Source organism: Megascapheus bottae, chromosome 13 (genome assembly GCF_031878675.1).
Source record: "Megascapheus bottae isolate mThoBot1 chromosome 13, mThoBot2.hap1, whole genome shotgun sequence".
Taxonomy (NCBI): Eukaryota; Metazoa; Chordata; class Mammalia; order Rodentia; family Geomyidae; genus Megascapheus; species Megascapheus bottae.
Window position 1 is genome coordinate 51867399 of NC_143521.1, and position 19447 is coordinate 51886845.

General features: G+C 34.6%; 1 protein-coding gene across 6 annotated transcripts in view; it reads left to right on the forward strand.

Moving 5' to 3' along the window:
• Nucleotides 1–19447, forward strand: part of Lcorl (ligand dependent nuclear receptor corepressor like) — a 101453-nt gene that overhangs the window by 45229 nt on the left and 36777 nt on the right. For all 6 annotated transcript variants that reach the window (XM_090343780.1, XM_090343783.1, XM_090343784.1 and 3 more), the window contains one exon: nucleotides 17918–18169. In XM_090343780.1, the coding sequence (XP_090199906.1) occupies nucleotides 17918–18169 (252 nt within the window). The remainder of the gene's footprint in view (nucleotides 1–17917; nucleotides 18170–19447) is intronic.

Genomic DNA, 19447 nt, shown 5'->3' on the forward strand with positions numbered 1-19447 from the left:
TTCAAATAACCAAATAAGCATATACACAGTATATCAATTAACAAGGTAAAATACTGTAACAATATGAGATAGCCAAGGGACAGCAAAAGAGATGAGAGATAACATAGTGCATTAAGGAATGTCTGTGTTTTCTGACCCTTTCCCTATGTTTCTTTTTACTAACTCCAGACCAAACCAAAAACAAACCTTAACTCTAAGTTTATTTATTCAGAAAGGAGCATGAATTGTATGTGCCATGACAGATGACAGTAAAAAAATAGGAATCCATTAACTGACAGACATTTGGGTGTCTAGCTATTGTTTCATTTGGTTAGAGTATATACTCTGTAGAATCTTCTATCTGGTCGATAAATTAAATTACTCTTCTTATATACTGCATGCTTCATATTTTAAAAACATGTTTCATAATGCAAAGTAATTTCTGAAGTAGAACTGTAAATAATACATAATTTTGTACAATTCATTTATAAAATGTTTAGGGTTTTTAAAATAAGGATATTTTTAAAAATTTGACTCTGAAATCAGACTTTGAGGGCTTGGAGCCCTCATGCCTAGCATGAATGAAGTCCTGGGTTCAATTCCTTGGTACCATATATACAGAAAAGGCTTGAAGTGGTGCTGTGGCTCAAGTGGTAGAGCTCTATCCTTGACAACTCAGTGCATTGTGACATCCTAGTTTAAAATTTAGATAAGAAAGGGGACGTTATTATTATTATTTTGAAATAAGGGTTATAGCTATAATATATCTGTGGTGATAAATGTACCTTAATGATATAAAACACTAATATTAGAGGAAAATTGGAAGGTAGATATACAAAAACTCTTGGTGCTGTTTTCTAAGCTATTTTAGGGCAAAATGCCTGTTTTAATAATAGAAAAAACAAGCCAGGCACAGTGACTCACTCCTGTAATCCTAGCTCCTCAGGAGGCTAGACCCTGAGGATCAAGGTTCAAAGCCTGCCCAGAAACAAAAGAACCCAAAACTGTCTTATCTCCAGTTTATCTTTAGAAAACAGAAAGTGGGGCTTGGCTCAAGAGTAGGGTGGTAGCCTTGAGCTGAAGAGCTCGGGGACAGTGTCTAGGCCTAGGGATAGGGCAGCAATCTGGAGCTCAAGAGCTCAGGGTCAGGGCCCAAGCCGAGTTCAAGCCCTATGACCCACCAAAAATTTAAAGAAAAAATAATAACAATAGAAAAAACAGCACTAATTGGATTTAATGTTCAGACTGATAGCACCCATACCTTGCTGTACATAAGATGAACCTTGTCATACTAAGCCAAGTATGATGAGCATAATGGAACTTTGATTTGGATTTAAAAGTTTGTGATATATTGCAGTTTATATAACCCTGTTAAGTCAATTTATATATTCTGTTATAGAGTGTTGTGTAACTTACATCTCAAAAGTGGAGTAATAGTTACAAGAGATTCTATGAGCCTTCCTCTAAATATGTCCTATGCCTTTAGTTGTTTGGCTCACAACAGTAGTATGTGCATTTTATTCTGTTTTCTTTCTTTTTTTTTTTTTTTCTTTTTTTGTCAAACTCTAGCCCAAGGCTACTGCCCTACTCTTTCAGCCACAGCACCACTTCTGGTTTTCTAGTGGTTAATTGGAGATAAGAGTCTCATGGACATCAGTGACCAGGCTGGCTTTAAATCGCTGTCCTTACATATCAGCCGCCTGACTAGCTAGGATTACTGGCATGAGCCACTGTGCCCAGCTCTAGTATGTGCATTTTTTAAGAAATGCATATATATAAGAAATATATATATGAATTTAAGATGCATTCTCAGTTTTGTTATCCAATGAGATGAATGTTCAGCAGAGTTTGGAAGACTTGTGCTCTTAAGATATATTTTACTCTTTGAGACTTACAAAGTCTAAAATGTGAGCCAACTTTCAAGATTATTTAAATGCCAACAGGTATAATGGGGAAAACTATAGTGACTGGAAAGTTGAACTTTGACTTTTAACAATATAGGTGATACAATGGTCAGGTTAGAGACCAATTCTACTTCAAAGCAAGTGCTACCAGTGCTGAAAAAGCAGAATAACAACCTATCATGGGAAATGATTCAGCCTTCCAAATAATTTCTAGTCAAATTTCCATTATGGCAGTGACTGTTTGAAATATGAACACAAGCTAACTCACCTACAACAGATTGCCTGACTTCATCCCTGTAAGAGGAAAATGGTTTATCGTTTCTATTCTGAACCATACTGATGTTTCTTCTAGCAGTTAGGCCAACTAAAAAGACATGTGCCATGATTAACCCACTATTCTGAATTGACTTAAATAAAGTATTAGTACATTGTGTAGAAATTCTTGCAGAATTAAGCAGGATAGAAATGGCACATCTAAGTATAATGATACAGAATAATAACTGTTATTGACAATCTCTGGTGGTTATCACTGACACTTGATGAGGATTTTTTTTGTTTTTTAAAATTTGGTTTCTTTCTCTGAAAATTATTAGAAATTTCTGACTCTTTCTTATCTTATGCTGGCTGACAAACTATTCTTTGCCATAACTCTTTCATGCATTATAGAAACGAAGCAGTGAACATAGACTTTTCTTCCTACAACTGAAAGTCATTGTATACTAGTTTGCTGCTGCAATTCTTAACATTCTGTATCAAGTTATTATGTCTCATATTTACTTCTTAGATCTGGGTTTCTCAAAATGCAGATCTCCAGACTCTCCAAAAATTTCATATGATTTCTTGATTAAAATTTTTTTTATTGTAAAGATGATGTTCAGAGGAGTCACAGTTACACAAATCAGGTAATGAGTACACTTCTTTTTTAATACTACCACCTCTTCCCTCATTTTTCTCAGATTTTCCCTCCCAATCCCTCTCTGCCACAAGCTGTGTAGTTCATTTTCAACAGTGTCTAGTGAGTACCACTGCTGCCTTTCTGTGCTTTCTGTGCCACCCTTTCTGTGCTTTCCCTTATCCTCCCTAAATCAGCTGAACAAACTTAAATACAAGACAAAAAGTACAGCAATCAAAACCAGCAACAAAATGGGAAGAACAGAAAAAGAAGAAAAAACACGAAAAGTAAAGTACAAAACCTCTTATTTCTATTTCTTGGGGTTCATTTTGATAGGCAGCATTTTATATGATCATGTGCACATAGCTACTAAGTCTTTGTGGTCCTCTCCTAAGAATAGCCTCCTTTGGTTTTACTGTGTGAATGTTTTAGTCTTGTTTAATTTATCATGTCCAAGTATAATTTTTTGCATGTGTAGAATTTCATGGGTTCATGAACTTGAAAACAATGTTCATGTGAGTGTATATATATATATATATATATACATATATATAATTTATATATATACATATTGTTCTCACTTTCCCTGAACTGAAATTTAATATTTCATTTAGCTATAAAAGTAGACAATACAGGGCCGGGAGTTTGGCCTAGTGGTAGAGTGCTTGCCTAGCATGCACGGAGATCCAGGTTCAATTCCTTGGTAGCACATACCTAGAAAAAGCTGAAAGCAGTGCGGTGGCTAGAGCTCTAGCCTTGATAAAGCCAAGGACAGTGCTCAAGCCCTGAACTAAAAGCCCAGAACTGGCACAAAAAAAAAAAAAGTAGACAACAGCCATGGATGTTTAATAAATATATGCTTTTATGTAATAAATTGTCATTCTTACTACATGGTAGCTAAGTAATAAATCGATTACTACTAGCTCCTGTATTTTAGTGCATTAAGGAAGAGTACTATGTTACTATATACTTTTTGACAAAAAAATAACTACTGTATTTTAATAGAGTTGGTTTCCTATATATTTATGAATTTTTAAAAATGGGATCCTGCTGGGTATGGCGGTTATACTTGTAATTCCTCAGCTTGGAAGATAGGGGCAGGAATTCAGCGAGTTCAAGACCATTCTTGGTAAAAGTAGTAAGACTCCTGTCTCAAAGCGCAAAATAATTTTCATTCTTTGTTCTTTATTGCTACTTCCTCTGGACCCAGTTACTAATCTGTACCAAGAGAATCAATCTGCTATGAAAATTCTTAGGCAAATCTTTTTCATGTTTTATTTCTCTTGAGAAAATTCATAGGAGAATTGCTGGGTCCTAGGATCATTTTTTTTATTTAAAATTTATTGGCAACTACCAAATCATTTTCCAAATAAATCATTTCAGTCTAGTAGTAATGGAAATTCAGTTGTTCCATATTACTATCAATAATGAGGATTGTCAGTCATAGTTACCAGCTATTCTAATAGGTGTAAAATGATCTCTTACTTTGCTTGAAATTGCATTTTCTTGATGTTGAGCACCTTTTTTTCAAACTTCTTATATTTTATGTCTTCATTTTTAAAGTGTTGTCTTCTGTCATTTGAATATTCTTAATTGGGTTTTTGCTATCCTTGATTTGATAGTGTTCTTTGTAAATTCTGGATTTAAGTCCTTTGTCAAACAGTTACCAATGTTTGCTGAATACTGCTTTAATGTTGATAAAGTGTCTTTATATGTCCTATCTGAGTTGTTCAGTAAATTGGCCTTGTGAAGTTGAGCTATATGGATTTTTATATCCTTTTTCTAGTAGGTAGGTTAATTTCTAACCTTGAGAAGAAACTAAACCATGACTATGGAAATAAGAAGGATACCTGAAAATTTGAGAGACACTTAGTAACTGCTTTTTGAGTAGGCTATACAATTGTGTATTTTAAGTGTTTTGTAGAACAAATTAAGATTGAGACACTTTTGTAAAACACAAACTACATTTGTAAGATCATTAGTGAGAGGATCTATAAAATGCATGATATTGAGGTTATTTCAGAAAAGAGAAATGTTAAGGTACAAGATTAAAACCTTTAGTTCTACCACATAGAATAAAGTATGTTCTACTATATTGCCTTTCAGTTGAGAAATATGTAACTGCTTATGTATAGATACATTGATAATTTAGAGATAAACATTTCTATAACTTAGTTTTTAGTTGTAGTGGTGAGGGAATATACTGCTATTTGCATTTTAATATTCTCAGTGTCATGCTAGTTACTGTACTTTCCTGAAGGATTGTGAAGAAAGAACCCTTAAATCTATGATTTTGTAGTTTTTACTTTTGTTTTGGATTTTGAAAGAAGAAATGAAAGTTTTAAAAAATTAATCTGAGATTATTTGCCACATGTTACTGTGACAAATAATTTTAAAATTTAGATATTCTACCTTTTGTATTGAGAGATGACTATGATCTAATTTTATAATTATTGCAGGAAATAGCATATATTCCCTCTTTTAGTATCATTTTCTCTTTAACAATAGAAGATATTACTATATGCTAGAAAATAGTTGTAATAGAGCATTGCCAAAATTTATCTAAACTCTAAAATAACTAGAGTATTATCACAAAACTGTTATTTTCACATTAAAGTTGGCCTGGGGGATAGAAACCAATCTAAATTGAGTATACGTTATCAGTTAATTCAGGGAGTTTTAAAAACTATTATGTTCTATTTTATATTCTGATTAATCATATTATTTTGCTTTGTAATTGTCCTTAATCTTATTGTGCTTAATATATAAGCTTTATCATGGGTATATAAGTACAGGAAAAACAAATATATATGTGGTTTGGTCTGCAATTTCAGACATACATCAGAATGTATTCCCCATTGACAAGGGAACATTGCTGCATGTGTTCCTGCTGCTGATAATTGGAAACCTTCCAAATATTATTTTTGAAGAGCATTTGGAGCCAAAGGAAACTAGAACATTTGTGTGGGGGGGGGCAGTAATGGGGCTTGAACTTGGCCTTGTCCCTGAACTCCTAAACTCAAGGCTACTGCCCTACCTCTGGGCCTGGGTGTTGTCCCTGAGGTACTCTTCAGCTCAAGGCTTACCCTAAGCCAAGCCCCACTTCCTGTTTTCTAGAGGTTAATTAGAGATAAGAGTCTCAGGTCCTTTTGTGCCCAGGCTGGCTTTAAACCTTGATCCTCAGATCTCAGCCTCCTGAGTAGCTCAGACTACAGGCATGAGCTGCTGTGCCTGGCTTAGAACATTTTTAATTTAAGTTGCTACACTACTTCAACTAAGAAAAATAAAGTCAATTTTCAGTCAGTATAACTTTTTTATTGTCATTAATAGAAGGGTTACAGTTATATTTGCCAGATAGGTGCATTATTTCACATATTTCTTATGTTTTTGTCCCCACTTCCCTCCCCTACCCCTACCCCATCTTGTTTTCCTCCCTTCCCTTTTGAATTTCAGGTAAACAAATAAACATATATACAATGTGAGTTCATTTTATTATTTTTTTATTTATTTTTCCACTCCTGAGGCTTGAGCTCAGGGCCTGAGCACTGTCCTTGGACTTCCTCAAGGCTAGAGCTCTACCACTTGAGCCTCAGCACCACTTCTGGCTTTTTTCTATGTATGTGGTGCTGAGAAACCGAACCCAGGCCTTCGTGCATGTTAGGCAAGCACTCTACCACTAGGCCAAACTCCTGGCCCCTCATTTTATTTTTAAATAGCTTAACACAGTACCTTTTTCTATTTATAATATAGAATTATGGTTACTTACATAGTTCTTGCAATCTGCATCATACCTTTTTAAGGTTAGTTATGTAAATATAGAGTGGTATGGTATGTTGCTAAATTCTGTTGTCTTTGACATACTTTTCTTGGAAGGGTAATTCATATTATTCATTAATAAAGAGGATCTAAAGCATGTATCATATCAAAACTAGGCACATGAATACTACAATGTTTTTTATGATTCCTTGTTCTAAAGGATCTCTGGTGCCATCTACTGAATGATTTTTTTAAATAGAAAATAAAATTACAGATTTTCACTAGATCTGATATTTTATTACTTTAATTTTTAAGTTGAGTCTCACTATGTAATGCAGCTAGCCTTGAACTCTCCACCCTTGTACCTCAATCTCCCATGTGCTAGGATTACTAATGTATACCAGGATGCTTGGCTTAACTTTTTCTTTTTTTTTAAAAAAAAAAAAGCACATTTGGGTTTAGGTAAGAGTTGAGGAGAAAGTATACAATGTTTCCATTTGCTCTTTATCCTCTCCTTCCTTCTGTTTCCCTCTATTAATATTTTTTATTTGTCTGTTATATAACACAGCATTGATTAACCAACAGTGATAAATGATCAGTATTATTGAATTTTCCTTTTGACTGCCTTTTTATTATAAGGTATAGAGGGGTCACAGTTACATTCACCAGACAGAGGGTACATCACTTCTCACACATTGACATTCCCTCTCATGTTTTTGTCCCCATTTCAGCTTTTGCTTTGTTACCATAGGCTTTTTTTTTTCTTTTTTCTTTTTTTTTTCCATTCCTGGGGTTTGGCTCAGGGCCTGAGCACTGTCCTTGGACTTTCTCAAGGTTAGAGCTCTACCACTTGAGTCTCAGCACCACTTCCAGCTTTTTTTCTATGCATGTGGTACCAAGGAATTGAACCCGGGTCTTCGCGCATGCTAGGCAAGCACTCTACCACTAGGCCAAACTCCTGGCCCCTACCATAGGCTTTTAAAAAATAAAATTTGTGGGACCGGGAGTTTGGCCTAGTGGTTAAAGTGCTTGCCTAGCATGCATGAAGACCCGGGTTCGATTCCTCGGTACCACATATAGAAAAAAACCCAGAAGTGGTGCTGCGGCTCAAGTGGTAGAGCTCTAGCCTTGAGAAAGTCCAAGGACAGTGCTCAGGCCCTGAGCTCAAGTCCAGGACTGGCAAAAAAATAAATAAATAAATAAAATAAAATTTGTATTATCTTTAAGTAGTTGTGCAAAGAAGATGCCATTTAACAAAGTAGTTTATGAATACAGTGTCATCTCCTTCACCATTCTCACCCTTTTGACCCACCTCTCCCTTTTCTTAATTCTGTGGTATATACCATGAGTTCTTCCCCTTACCCTCGTCATTCATCTACCCCTTTCCCCCTGACCCCACCCTCTCTTGTAAGCACTCATTTCCTCCTACTGGTTTTGTTGGGCTTTGACTTAGCCTTTCTAAAGAATTACACTATTTGAGCTCTCCATGGAGTCTATTATATTTCAGTTAATTCATTTGTAACCTTTTGTATATCACCCAATGTGTTTACTTAGAGATTTCTGGGCATAAGGGAAACTATGCAACCTTTGTTTCTCTTCACTTAAATATTTTTTCTCGGGTCTTTCCATTTCCTTACAAATGGCACGATATTATTCTTTGTAATGGATGAGTAAATTCTTTGATTTTCTTGATCCATTCATCCATTCATGTACAGCTGAGCTGCTGATTCCATATCTATGGTAAATAATGCTTTAGTGTGCATGGCTGTGCTGGTGGCTTTACTGTAACCTTGTTTGTGATCTATTAGATAAATGCCCAGGAGTGGAATTGCTGCATCATACTATCTTTAGTTTTTTGAGGACCCTTGAATACTGATTTCCAGAGAGGTTGAATTCTCACCAACACTACTACATCCTTGCCAATATTTGTTATTGTTAGTTTTCTTGATAAGGCCATTCTGACTGGTGTGAGGTGGAATCTTAGTGTTTTGATTTGCATTTCCTTTTGGCCAGAGATTTAAGTGTCTGTTGGCCATTTTTACTTCTCAAAAAGAAGTCTCTCTTTCAGTCATTAACCCATTAATTGGGTTGTTGTTTCTTTGATGGTTTATTTGGGAGGGGTGCAGTCCTTGGGCTTGAACTCAGGGCCTGAGCACTGTCCTTGGGCTTTCTCAAGGCTAGAGTTCTACCATTTGAGCCACAGCACCACTTTTGGCCTTTTCTATGTATGTGGTACTGAGGAATCAATCCCCTGTCTTTGTGCATGCTAGACAAGCACTCCCTCCAACACTAGGCCAAACTCCTGGTCCAATGGTTTACTTTTTTGAGCGCGTACAATTCTTCTCCCATTCTGTACACTTTCTATGTAGGTTATTAGCTATTTCCTTTGCCATGCAGAAAATTTTAAGTTTGATGCAGGCCCATTTATCAGCTCCTTCTTTGATTAGTCCTTCTTTCCTTAGGAATGTTTGACCTGAGCCTAGGAACCTTAGTGTTTCTCCTACTCTTTCCTGTAATAATTTCATGGTTTCTGGTTTTCCAATTGAGGTCTTTGATCCATTTTGTGTGAATACTAGTACAAAGTGATATATAAGGATCTAGTTTCTGTTTTCTTCAGTTCCAGTTTTGAAAGAAGCTATCTTTCAGTCTATGATTTTGGCTTCCTCATCAAATATTTGAAGGCTACATGTCTGCAGGTTTGTTTCTGCGTCTTCAGTTCCATTGTTCCTCAGGCCTGTTTGTGTGCCAACCAAGCTGTTTTCATTATTATGGCTTTGTAGTAGTTTGAAAATTTGTATTGTTATTCCACCAACACTGCCTGCTAAAGATTGCCTTTGCTATTTATGGATTTTTGTTGTTATTTCATGTGAACTTTTGGTTGTTTTCTCTATCTTACTGAAGAATGTTCTTGAAATTATGATGGATATTGCATTGGATTTGTAAATTGCTTTGGGCAGTATTGCCATTTTTAAAATGTAAATTCTTCCAACTTAGGATCATGAGAACTCTTCCTTTTCCCTAGATCTTCTCTAATTTCCTTCTTCAAATTTTTTAAGTTTTCAATACAGTGGTCCTTTACATGTTACCATATTTTATATAGTAACTCCCAAAAGAGATAAGGATATACTTTAAGAAGAATAACTAGCTCAAATAGAATTTTACTTTATAGATTTAGCTATCTATGAATGAATTATATAATTGAAAAGATGACATGAATACTTTGTTGTTTTAAATAAATCATTAGTTAAATTATTGTTTGGGAAATTTTGTGGAATTTATTATAAATATCCTTTGTGTCATGAAATTTATTTCCTTTTTGCTGGTACCAAGGCTTGAACTCTGGACCTTCTAAGCTTGATTGAATAATCTGGGTTGGTCTCTTCCAGAGATTGACAGAGTGGCCTAACAAAACATAACATATTTCATATAGAAATATGCACAGTTAAACATCTTTTTTAAAAATAATGTCATTCCTTTGACAGTAAAATAAACACCATGAAGTATATAAGCAGTAGGGTTAGCTATGGATTAGAATTGGTAGAAAATAATAAAAGGATAAGACCTATCAAAAACTATTCAACTTAAGCATGATAACCAAACAAAATATTTAAAACTGAGACAATGAAAATTTGAAACCTAAAGCTCTAAGTAATCTATCCTAAATAATGAGGTTTACTGAAAGATTTTAAGCCATTAAAAAAAAAGTAAAGAGGCATGGATGATAAAATGAGTTAAGTAAGTATGTCTGATGAGGATATCACATGAAGATTATGACCAGGACTGAAGAGAGACAACTTTAAAAGAGGGACTGCATGAGAATTTTTCAAAATGTGTAAAAATACATAGAATGTCCATAATATTCAGCACTTCCAGTATAATCTGACAGAAAGTAAATTTGCCTTATTTTTAACTGCAAAATATATTGAGAAAAAGAAAAAAAGTTAAAACAACCAGAAATAACAGTGATTATTGACAGCAGACATTATTATAAAGGTGATACACAGAGAAGTTACTATTTCATAAGTCAGGTAGCGAGTTAATTTCTTTTGGGACAGCTGTCACCCCTTCCTTCATTCTCTTCCAGTTTTTTCCTCTTATTCAATTGTAATTTTTGTATTACAGACTAAAACTCTGAGGTTTATCCTTAAGGAAAAAAATAGAACAACCTTAAAAAGATTGAGAATTCATAGAGAATGATCAGTATTAAATTAATATACACTTACTGAATTTTAAAAAGCTCTGTGGGCTGAAAATATGGTTCAGTGGTACACTTTGTGCTTTGCAACATTGGATTTAATTATTACTTCCCTCCCTCGTTCCCCTCAAAAAAGGATTTCAATGCCTAGCAAGACCATATAAACCTGGAGTGTATGACTAGATTATGTGTATTATATCACTTTTAATTGGACAAATATATTACTTAATTTTAAACATTTCTTGTTAGTGTGCATATGAAAATGAATAGTAGTAAAAGAAGGTATTAGTTTCAAACTAGTAGAAAGTAGTATGAAGGCTGGGAGTGCTTGCCTAGCATGCATGAAACCCTGGGTTCAATTCCTTGGTACCACATTCACAGAAAAAGCCAGAAGTGGCGCTGTGGCTCAGGTGGTAGAGTGTTAGCCTTGAGCAAAAGTGTGTCTAAGGATAGTGCCCAGGCCCTGAGTTTAAGCCCCAGTGCTATGCACATGGTATTAGAAATATAAACACAACTACATAGACATAAAAATTTATGACTCTATAGACATAATGTTTTATTACATAGATTAATATGTATCTATGACATACAAACCCTCAGCCTAATTTTAATTATGTTCTAAAATTTTAAGTGCCAGTGATTGTATATAGAGATTCCCTTCTTGAACACTTGTTTGTTAAACACATCATTTGAAATATGAGATAAAAATCAATGTTAATGAATTCTTTAATAAAAAAAGAAAAAAGTGAAAGAAAGAAAGTAGTATGAAAAGAGTCTTTCAAAAAATAAACTAAAATATTGTCAGGAATATCTAAATGTACATATTGTGTTCCCTTCAAGTTAAAACAGTATCAATAAGAAAAAACTTCCTATTTGCTTATATGTTCCTAATACTCCTAGCATAGATTAAAAAAAAAACTGGAAAAAATAATACTGCTAAGAGACTGACAAGTTATGTGTAAAAACCTATTAACATCAAATATAATGTCTCTTACAGATGAAAAGGAATATTAGAGGATTTTTTAAAATCATAATAAAACGTTCACCAGAGCCGGGCACTGGTGGCTCTTGACTATAATCCTAGCTACTCAGAAGGCTGAGATTTGAGAAAATTCAATTCAAAGCCAGCAAGGCGGAAAATCTAGTAAGACTCTTACCTCCAGTTAACCACCAAAAAGCCAGAAGTGGAACTGTGGCTCAAATGGTAGCCTCTGAAGCAAAAAAATTCTGAGAGAGTACTCAGGCCCTGAATTCAAGCTCTAGGACTAGTACCCTTGCCCTCCCCCAAATAATATTAAAAAAAACTTTAAAGCCTCTAGAAAAGATAATAACAGCCTGAAAAGACATGAAGCAAACATTATCAAATGTGTAAGAGTATCACAATGTTAACTCTCCATCAAGTCAGATTTTAGAAAGAAGAAAGGAGATTGGGTATCTAAACCTGAGACTTACAACATTGCAAATTTAAAGCCTAAATCTATAAGCAACCTTTTGTAAATGGTGAAGTTTACTGATAACCACAACGATCTTGAGAAGTCAATAATAAAATAGGAACAAAGAGAAAAAGTGAAATTCGATCTATAGATAACATGTACAATTCTAAACCCAAACATTGCAGAGCATACATTCTTTTCAAGTGTACCTGAAATTTTGTACTGTATTCCAAGCTATTAAGAAATTATGAACAACTCTGGAAAGCAGTATGGCAACTTCCCAGAAGACTAAACATAGAGCTCCCCTGTGACCCAGCAATCACACTCGTACACATTTACTCAAATGTCCATAAACAAGAACATACTAAACCTACTGGTACAACCGTGTTCATTGCAGCATTATTTACCATAACTAAGATATGAAACCAACCCTTTGGTAGATGAATGGATCAAGAAGATGTGATATTTATATACACAATGGAATTCTATGCTGCCATCAGAATGACATAACCCCATTAGTAAGGCAATGGAAAGACTTAGGAAAAAATTCTGTTAAGTAATCCACACCCAAAGAAACATAGGCTCCATGGTTTTCCACATTTGAAATAATTAGTACCCATCTAGGATTCCCCTATCAGAGGACCACAATAGTTCAAAAGCTATGTGTATATGGCCATAAAGGACTAGCTAAGTGAAATGAACTCTAGGAGATGGAAACAAGAGGTTTATCTTTGTGATTTTTGCTCTTAATGTACTATGTGAAGTTATTTCTTGTCTCTTTTTTTCCCCCTTATGGTTAATCTCATGTGGTTACTGTATCTGACTTTGTTATCTGGTGTATTATATATATGTTTATTTGAAATAGGGAATGGAAGGGGGGAAAACAAGAAGATTGGGAGGTGGGGAGTTGGGAAATTAAAAAAAAAAAAAACATGGGTAAGGGGTATCAATATTCAAGAGGTAATATACCCACTGCCTGACAAGTGTAACTAACCCCTATACATCTTCCTGATAATAAAATACAATTATTTAGAAAGAAAGAAAGGAAGGAAGAAATAAAGAAATTAGGACCAGGACCTTCTGTTTACTTCCCCAAGTCAATCTTTACATCACACATGATAGCCACATTACTAAAGCCAATGTTGTAATAAAGTCCTTACCTTGTCTGATCCAAAAAAAAAAAGAAATTAGGACCAGGAGTTTGGCCTAGTGGTAACAGTGCCTGACTAACATGCACGAAGACCCAGTTTCAATTCCTTGGTACCTCATAGAAAAGCCAGAAGTAGTGCTGTGGCTCAAGTGGTAGACCTCTAGCTTTGAGAAAGTCCAAGCCCTGATTTTAAGCCCCGAGACTGGCCAAAAAAATAATATATATATATATATGAACTAAAAAAATACTCATACTGATTATATCCCTTAATCAAAAGGATAGTTAATAATAGAACATCGTATTAAATAAGTATATGTGTAGAAATTTTTAAAACCTTTAAAAAATCATTCATTTCATTAAAAAACTCAAAAAGCCCACTAAAATATACTTATTGAATAGGATTATAATATAAAATTTATTGAAATAAAATGGTTTATAGCCTTCACTGTTTATTATTAGTAAGAAAATCATTAAATGAGTAAGCCAAAAATCAAAGTTATAGTTTAAAAAAAATTACATCTATGTAAATGATAAAAACAAAGAAAATATAAATAGTAATAGTAGCATAGAATACACAGGTAAGATAGAAAAGATAGACTAGAATAAAAGTTCACGTTCTTAAAACAGAACTATTAAAACTATAGTATCTGAAACTTTGTATTCTAAAATTCTAATATATTTTATCCTTTTTTCCTAAATTATTTCACATTATCTTTGAAAGGATTATTTTTCCTTTGTCTTTAGCCTCATACGAATCTGCTAAAGAAAGACGTATTTCTAAAATGTTTCAAGAATTTTACTTAGTTTTTAAGCTGTTGATCTAGATTGACTTCCTAAAAGCTTTGTCTCCCAGTCTTTTCAGCTGATAGGAATTGTCACAAAGCAGCTTTATAATTTATAATTTAAGTATTTAGTCCAAATATTTTTGAGGAATCTGTAACAGGCACTGGGTAGATAACCACCTTGTCTATATCAGTTTAATTCCTGAAACAGCTCTTAAATGTTATAAGGAGAATTGTGACATGCAGATTAATGTGTCTAAAATTACATAACCTGAAGAGGAATCTAAGTGTGTATGAACTGCAAAGATGTACTTGTAATCTCCTATTCATATCGCCTTCAGCTATGTTACTTATTCTGAATATGCTATATGGAGTTCATTAGGATAGTGGTTCCCCAAGTATACAGAAAAGCCTGGGATTCCACTTGAGTCTCAGGAGTCCACAGGTCAAAGCTATTTCCTTATTGTTAGTTTAAGATTTTGTCATTTTTTCTTATGTTGACATGATCACTGATGGTACAAAAATTTATCAGTTAAAGCTATTGGTATCTTACTACAAGCCAGTAAAGCCAATAGCAATAAAGCATACCAATATTTTCATGCTTTCTGCCTCTACATACACTGGTAAAAAGAGGCATTTCACTTAAGAATGCCCTTAAGAAAACAATTTTATAAGGTTTTATTTGAAAATGTGCTATAATCAGAGGTATTACAGTTATGTAAGATAGGCAAAAAATGCATTTCCATTTGGATGTTACCCCTTCCCTAGCTATCTCCCAGTTTTTTTCCCCAATCCCACTCACAAGTTATATACTTCATTTTCAACATAGTGTGAATAGTGTACATTGCTGTATTTGTTTTCCATTTGTTGCCCTCCATTTCTGTGACTCCCCATGCACTCCCAAAGATATGTAGCCAACCAAGACAAAAAGAAAAGCAAACCAAAACAATCGAAAAGAAAAAAAACTTTTATTTCCATTTTTATAATTTATTAAACTTAACTCTTGAGTTAGATATTTACAAATTATCCTGTGCAATAAAAATGCAAAGGATTCATAAAATAATGCTGTAGGCCGGGTGTTTGACCCTAGTGGTAGAGGGCTTGCCTGGCATGCATGAAGACCTGGGTTCCATTCCTCAGTACCACATACATAGAAAAAAGCCGAAAGTGTTGCTGAGGTTCAAGTGTAGAGCTCTAGCCTTGAGAAAACACAAGGACAATGCTCAGGCTCTGAGCTCAAGCCTAAGACTGCCCCCCCCCAAAAAAAAATTGCTGTAGTGTACTGAATTACATTGGCCGGAATAAAAGCATTTGGTTGATCTTTGTTGTTAATTGTGAGCTCAAGTAGCCACATTTTCATAAATACAATTTTCACTAGAAAAAACAGACATGCCATTCACTGTTCAGATCTGAATAATAACATAAATAGTAATTATTTAAAGAAGCCAGCTGTGTCTTCCAGGAGAAAACACTGCCTGTATTTGTTGCTACTGATTAAATTGAAATATTCAAGTGGAAAATACATTTTTGGAGTCTTGTCGGCCATCATGAATTTTGCATATTTCCTTTTATAGGTGTAATTGGCAGTGATATTAGTAGATATGTTTGTGCTACTTTAAATAGTCTACCAAAGCTGTAGTTGATAATCATTTCTTTTAAGAGCTCTATTGTATGTATTATAGAATTTGTAGGCAGAATTCATTGTGTTCCTTAGAGCTTTGTGTCTCTACTATGACATAAATGATTAGTAAATAAATATAGATGTATTTTGTTAAAACTATAAAGTGGTGATGGGCCACATATTCACCACTGTTGTCTGATTCTTGTCGTGTGGGACAAGTTACAGGGAAGAGCTATCATACTTTGTTAAGTATGAATATTTGAAGCCCTCCAGGGCTTGTTGTTGATAGTGGTGGTGGTGGTAATCATTTTTTAAGTAACTTCTTTGCTGTAATTAATGTGAAGTTGGTATTTGTTATTAGAAACAGTCTGTACTGAAATAGTTTAGTGTTCCCTTGGCTAGAGGCTTTCAGTATTTTAATGTAAACCATAACACAGCCTTTTTCTTGGGGCTCTGGAATTATTGAGGGCAAGGTGAATTTGTCAGGTGCCAGTGGCCCACACCTATAATCCTAGCTACTCAGGAGGCCAAGATCTGAGGTTCAAAGCCAAGCTTGGGCAGGAAAGTCTGTGAGACTCTTATCTAATTACCCACTCCCACCCTCACACCCCCCCCCAAAAAAAGAAAAAACAACTAGAAATGGAGCTTTGACTCCAAGAACACTAGCCTTGGGCACAAAAGCTCAGACCCAGAGTTCAAGTCCCTGGCCAGCACATACACAAAAAGGTGTACTTAAAATGCCACCTAACTTACTGTTCTTCCTGAGATTCAGCCAGACTGTCACTGGATACTGAATAGATATCTTTGGTAAATCTATTTAATGTAGAAATACTATTCCCACTCCAAAAAAATTTTTTAAGCCATAGTAAACAAGTAAAAACCAACAATTCTCAGAAAACTCACAGTATTAACCAGCATCACATTTGAAGAAAACAAACTAGCTTTGCTCAGAAATAATTTACTTTTTCCTTTCTCTTCCTCCCTCCCTTTGTCCCAGCTCACCTCTTTTCTCTCTTTCTTTTCCCTCTTTTCCCCCTTCCCCCTTCCTCTTTCCTTCCTTCCTTCCTTCCACCTATCCATCTATCTTGTATTACTAGGGTTTGGAACTCAGTTGCTAGGCAAGCAATTGAGCCATGTCCCCAGCCATTTTGGGGGGTGGGGCAGGGTATCACAGTGCTGATCTTGGAAAGTCCTCCTACCAGTGTGTCTCCCATATAGCTGTCACAGGTGTGAACCACAATGCCTGGTGTATTTGATGAAATGGAAATCTCTCCAACTTTTTGCCCAGACTAGTTTCAAACTATGATCTTTCTAGTCTCCACCTCCTGAACAGATGGAATCACAGCCAATGGGCTAGCCAACTAACATTTCTTAATTTTATCACTCTGTCTATAGACAGGGAATTTTTTCAAGCAATCATAATCTGATAACTTTTATTTTAAATATTCCTTTTATTTATCTCCTTTTTCCATTTTAGAAGAAATCAGTAAGCATCTTATGGATTTTGCTTAGAAATTCTGTAAATACATCACTCAACTCATTAAACATATTTCTTTCCAACTTACTCCAATTAAAACCTTTGCCATTGCAGAATGAATATGTACTCTTTGTTTCAATTTACAATCACGTTTATTTAAGTGTCCTACAAATTTCCACCCCTCAGTCTCAAAGAGAATGAATATTCTGTTAATAGATTCTTCAAGTTTTCATTCCTACTGTCTTCCATGTCCACTTCTTCTTTGTAAAGTCTCATACAAATTTTAGATTATATTATCATTAGCATTTTTCTAACATATAAATCTCTTATTATTTATATTTAAGTATATAACAAATTATCTCCAAACTTAGCAATTTAGCCATCAACATTTAGTATTTCACATTTTCTCTAAGTCACAAATCTGAAAGTGGCTTAGATGAACAGTTCATTAAAAGGCTGTAATCCATGGGTCATCTTAAAGTTGTTAAAATAGTTTGCTCTGCTAATATGTCTTTACCTGTACTACTTTTATCTGTATTTTATTTGGACAGAGAATGATTATTTGTAAGAAATGAGTAAATATGTCACAGTTAAAAAAATACATTGTCATAAAACTAGGTGTACAAGATGACTGTTTCTAAGTCCCAGAAGCCATTGTAATAAAAATAAGTTTAAGTCCTGATAACTTGTATTTCTTTTTTAATGATTATATTTATTTTTTTCTCTAGATCTTCCTCAGAACTGTGATCCTAACATTCCCCTAGTTGCTCAGGAATTAATGAAAAAGATGATACGTCAGTTTGCAATTGAGTACATTTCAAAAAGTGGTAAAATCCAAGAGAATAGAAATGGTTCAGTTGGACCAAGTCTCATATGTAAAAGTATCCAAATGAATCAAGCAGAAAACTCCCTTCAGGAAGAGCAAGAAGGCCCCTTAGACCTCACTGTGAATCGAATGCAAGAACAAAATGCTCAGCAAGGTAAGAATTTTTTTGCATGTGTAATATGTAATTTTGTTTTAATATACTTAATTATATTAATCATAAGTTTTGTATTCATAGGCAATTCATCTTAGAAGTAACATTAATTTATTAGTGTAATAAATTAGAAATGCAAATTTATACTTTGTGTTGCTTTTTGTGTACATAAAAGAAAATTTGAGGTACTTTCATGTCTTTTACAGTATAATAATGTATGGTGAGCCAATCATAATTAAGTTAAAACTAAAGAGTACAAGTAGAGATGTTTATAAGAAGGCTTAAGTACTTGATCTTAAAATTTTAAACTTATGTGATTAAGTAGAAATAGGTGATTCTTCTGTTTATGATGTAACCTGGTAAGAAGGGAAGTTAGTTCGTGTGATAAGTATATACAGTTGTGTCATTAACTATTTCAAGACACATTTTTCAGAAGTCCAAATGATAATTAGGCTCCAGTGGACTTCATATGACAGTATATTAGGAAGATGACCATGATTTCATAGGACAAAGGTAAGAAGAGCTTTAAAAAAAAAGTGTGAGGATAGCTGGGCATGGTGGTTCATGCCTGTTGTAATCCTAGCTACTCAGGAGGCTGAGATCTGAGGATCAAGGTTCAAAGCCAGCCCAGCAGAAAAGGACCAGAGACGCTTATCTCCAATTAACTTCTAGAAAAACGGGGCTTGACTCAAGGGTAAGGTGGTAGCCTAGAGCTGAAGAGCTCAGGGACAGTAACCAGGCTGAGTTCAAGCCACATGACCCACACACACAAAAAAAGAAAGTGCTGTATCTGGACACAGAATAAGCAGCTCTTAATAATATTAGGCATCATGTCCGTCCTTAAAACCAAGAAAAAAAGAAAAAAAAGGCATTAAGTACTGCAGTAGTGCTTGCTTCAGGCCCAAAAGAAGAGTAACAATAGGGCTGGGGAATATATTCAGTAGTAGAGCACTTGCTTGGCCTACACATGGCCCTGGGTTTATCTCCTGACCCCATCATCCCCCTCCCCAAAATAAGGAACAGTACAATGTCAGTGTTTGGAGAAGGCAAGATTTTCAGCATCAAAATATGGAAATAATATCCTCTTTTCTGATTTTACATTCGTGAGTTTGTCCTAACTTACTAGGATGATAATGGGAAAGAGAAATATCAAAGGTAAAGGGTGATATAAGATTTAAGGAAAAAAGTATCAGAAAATAAAATCCTAAACATTGAATAGCAGAGGATTTCACCATTTTTCTTCCTATTCATCTCTTTTGCACTCTGTATCTTCTCCTCTTT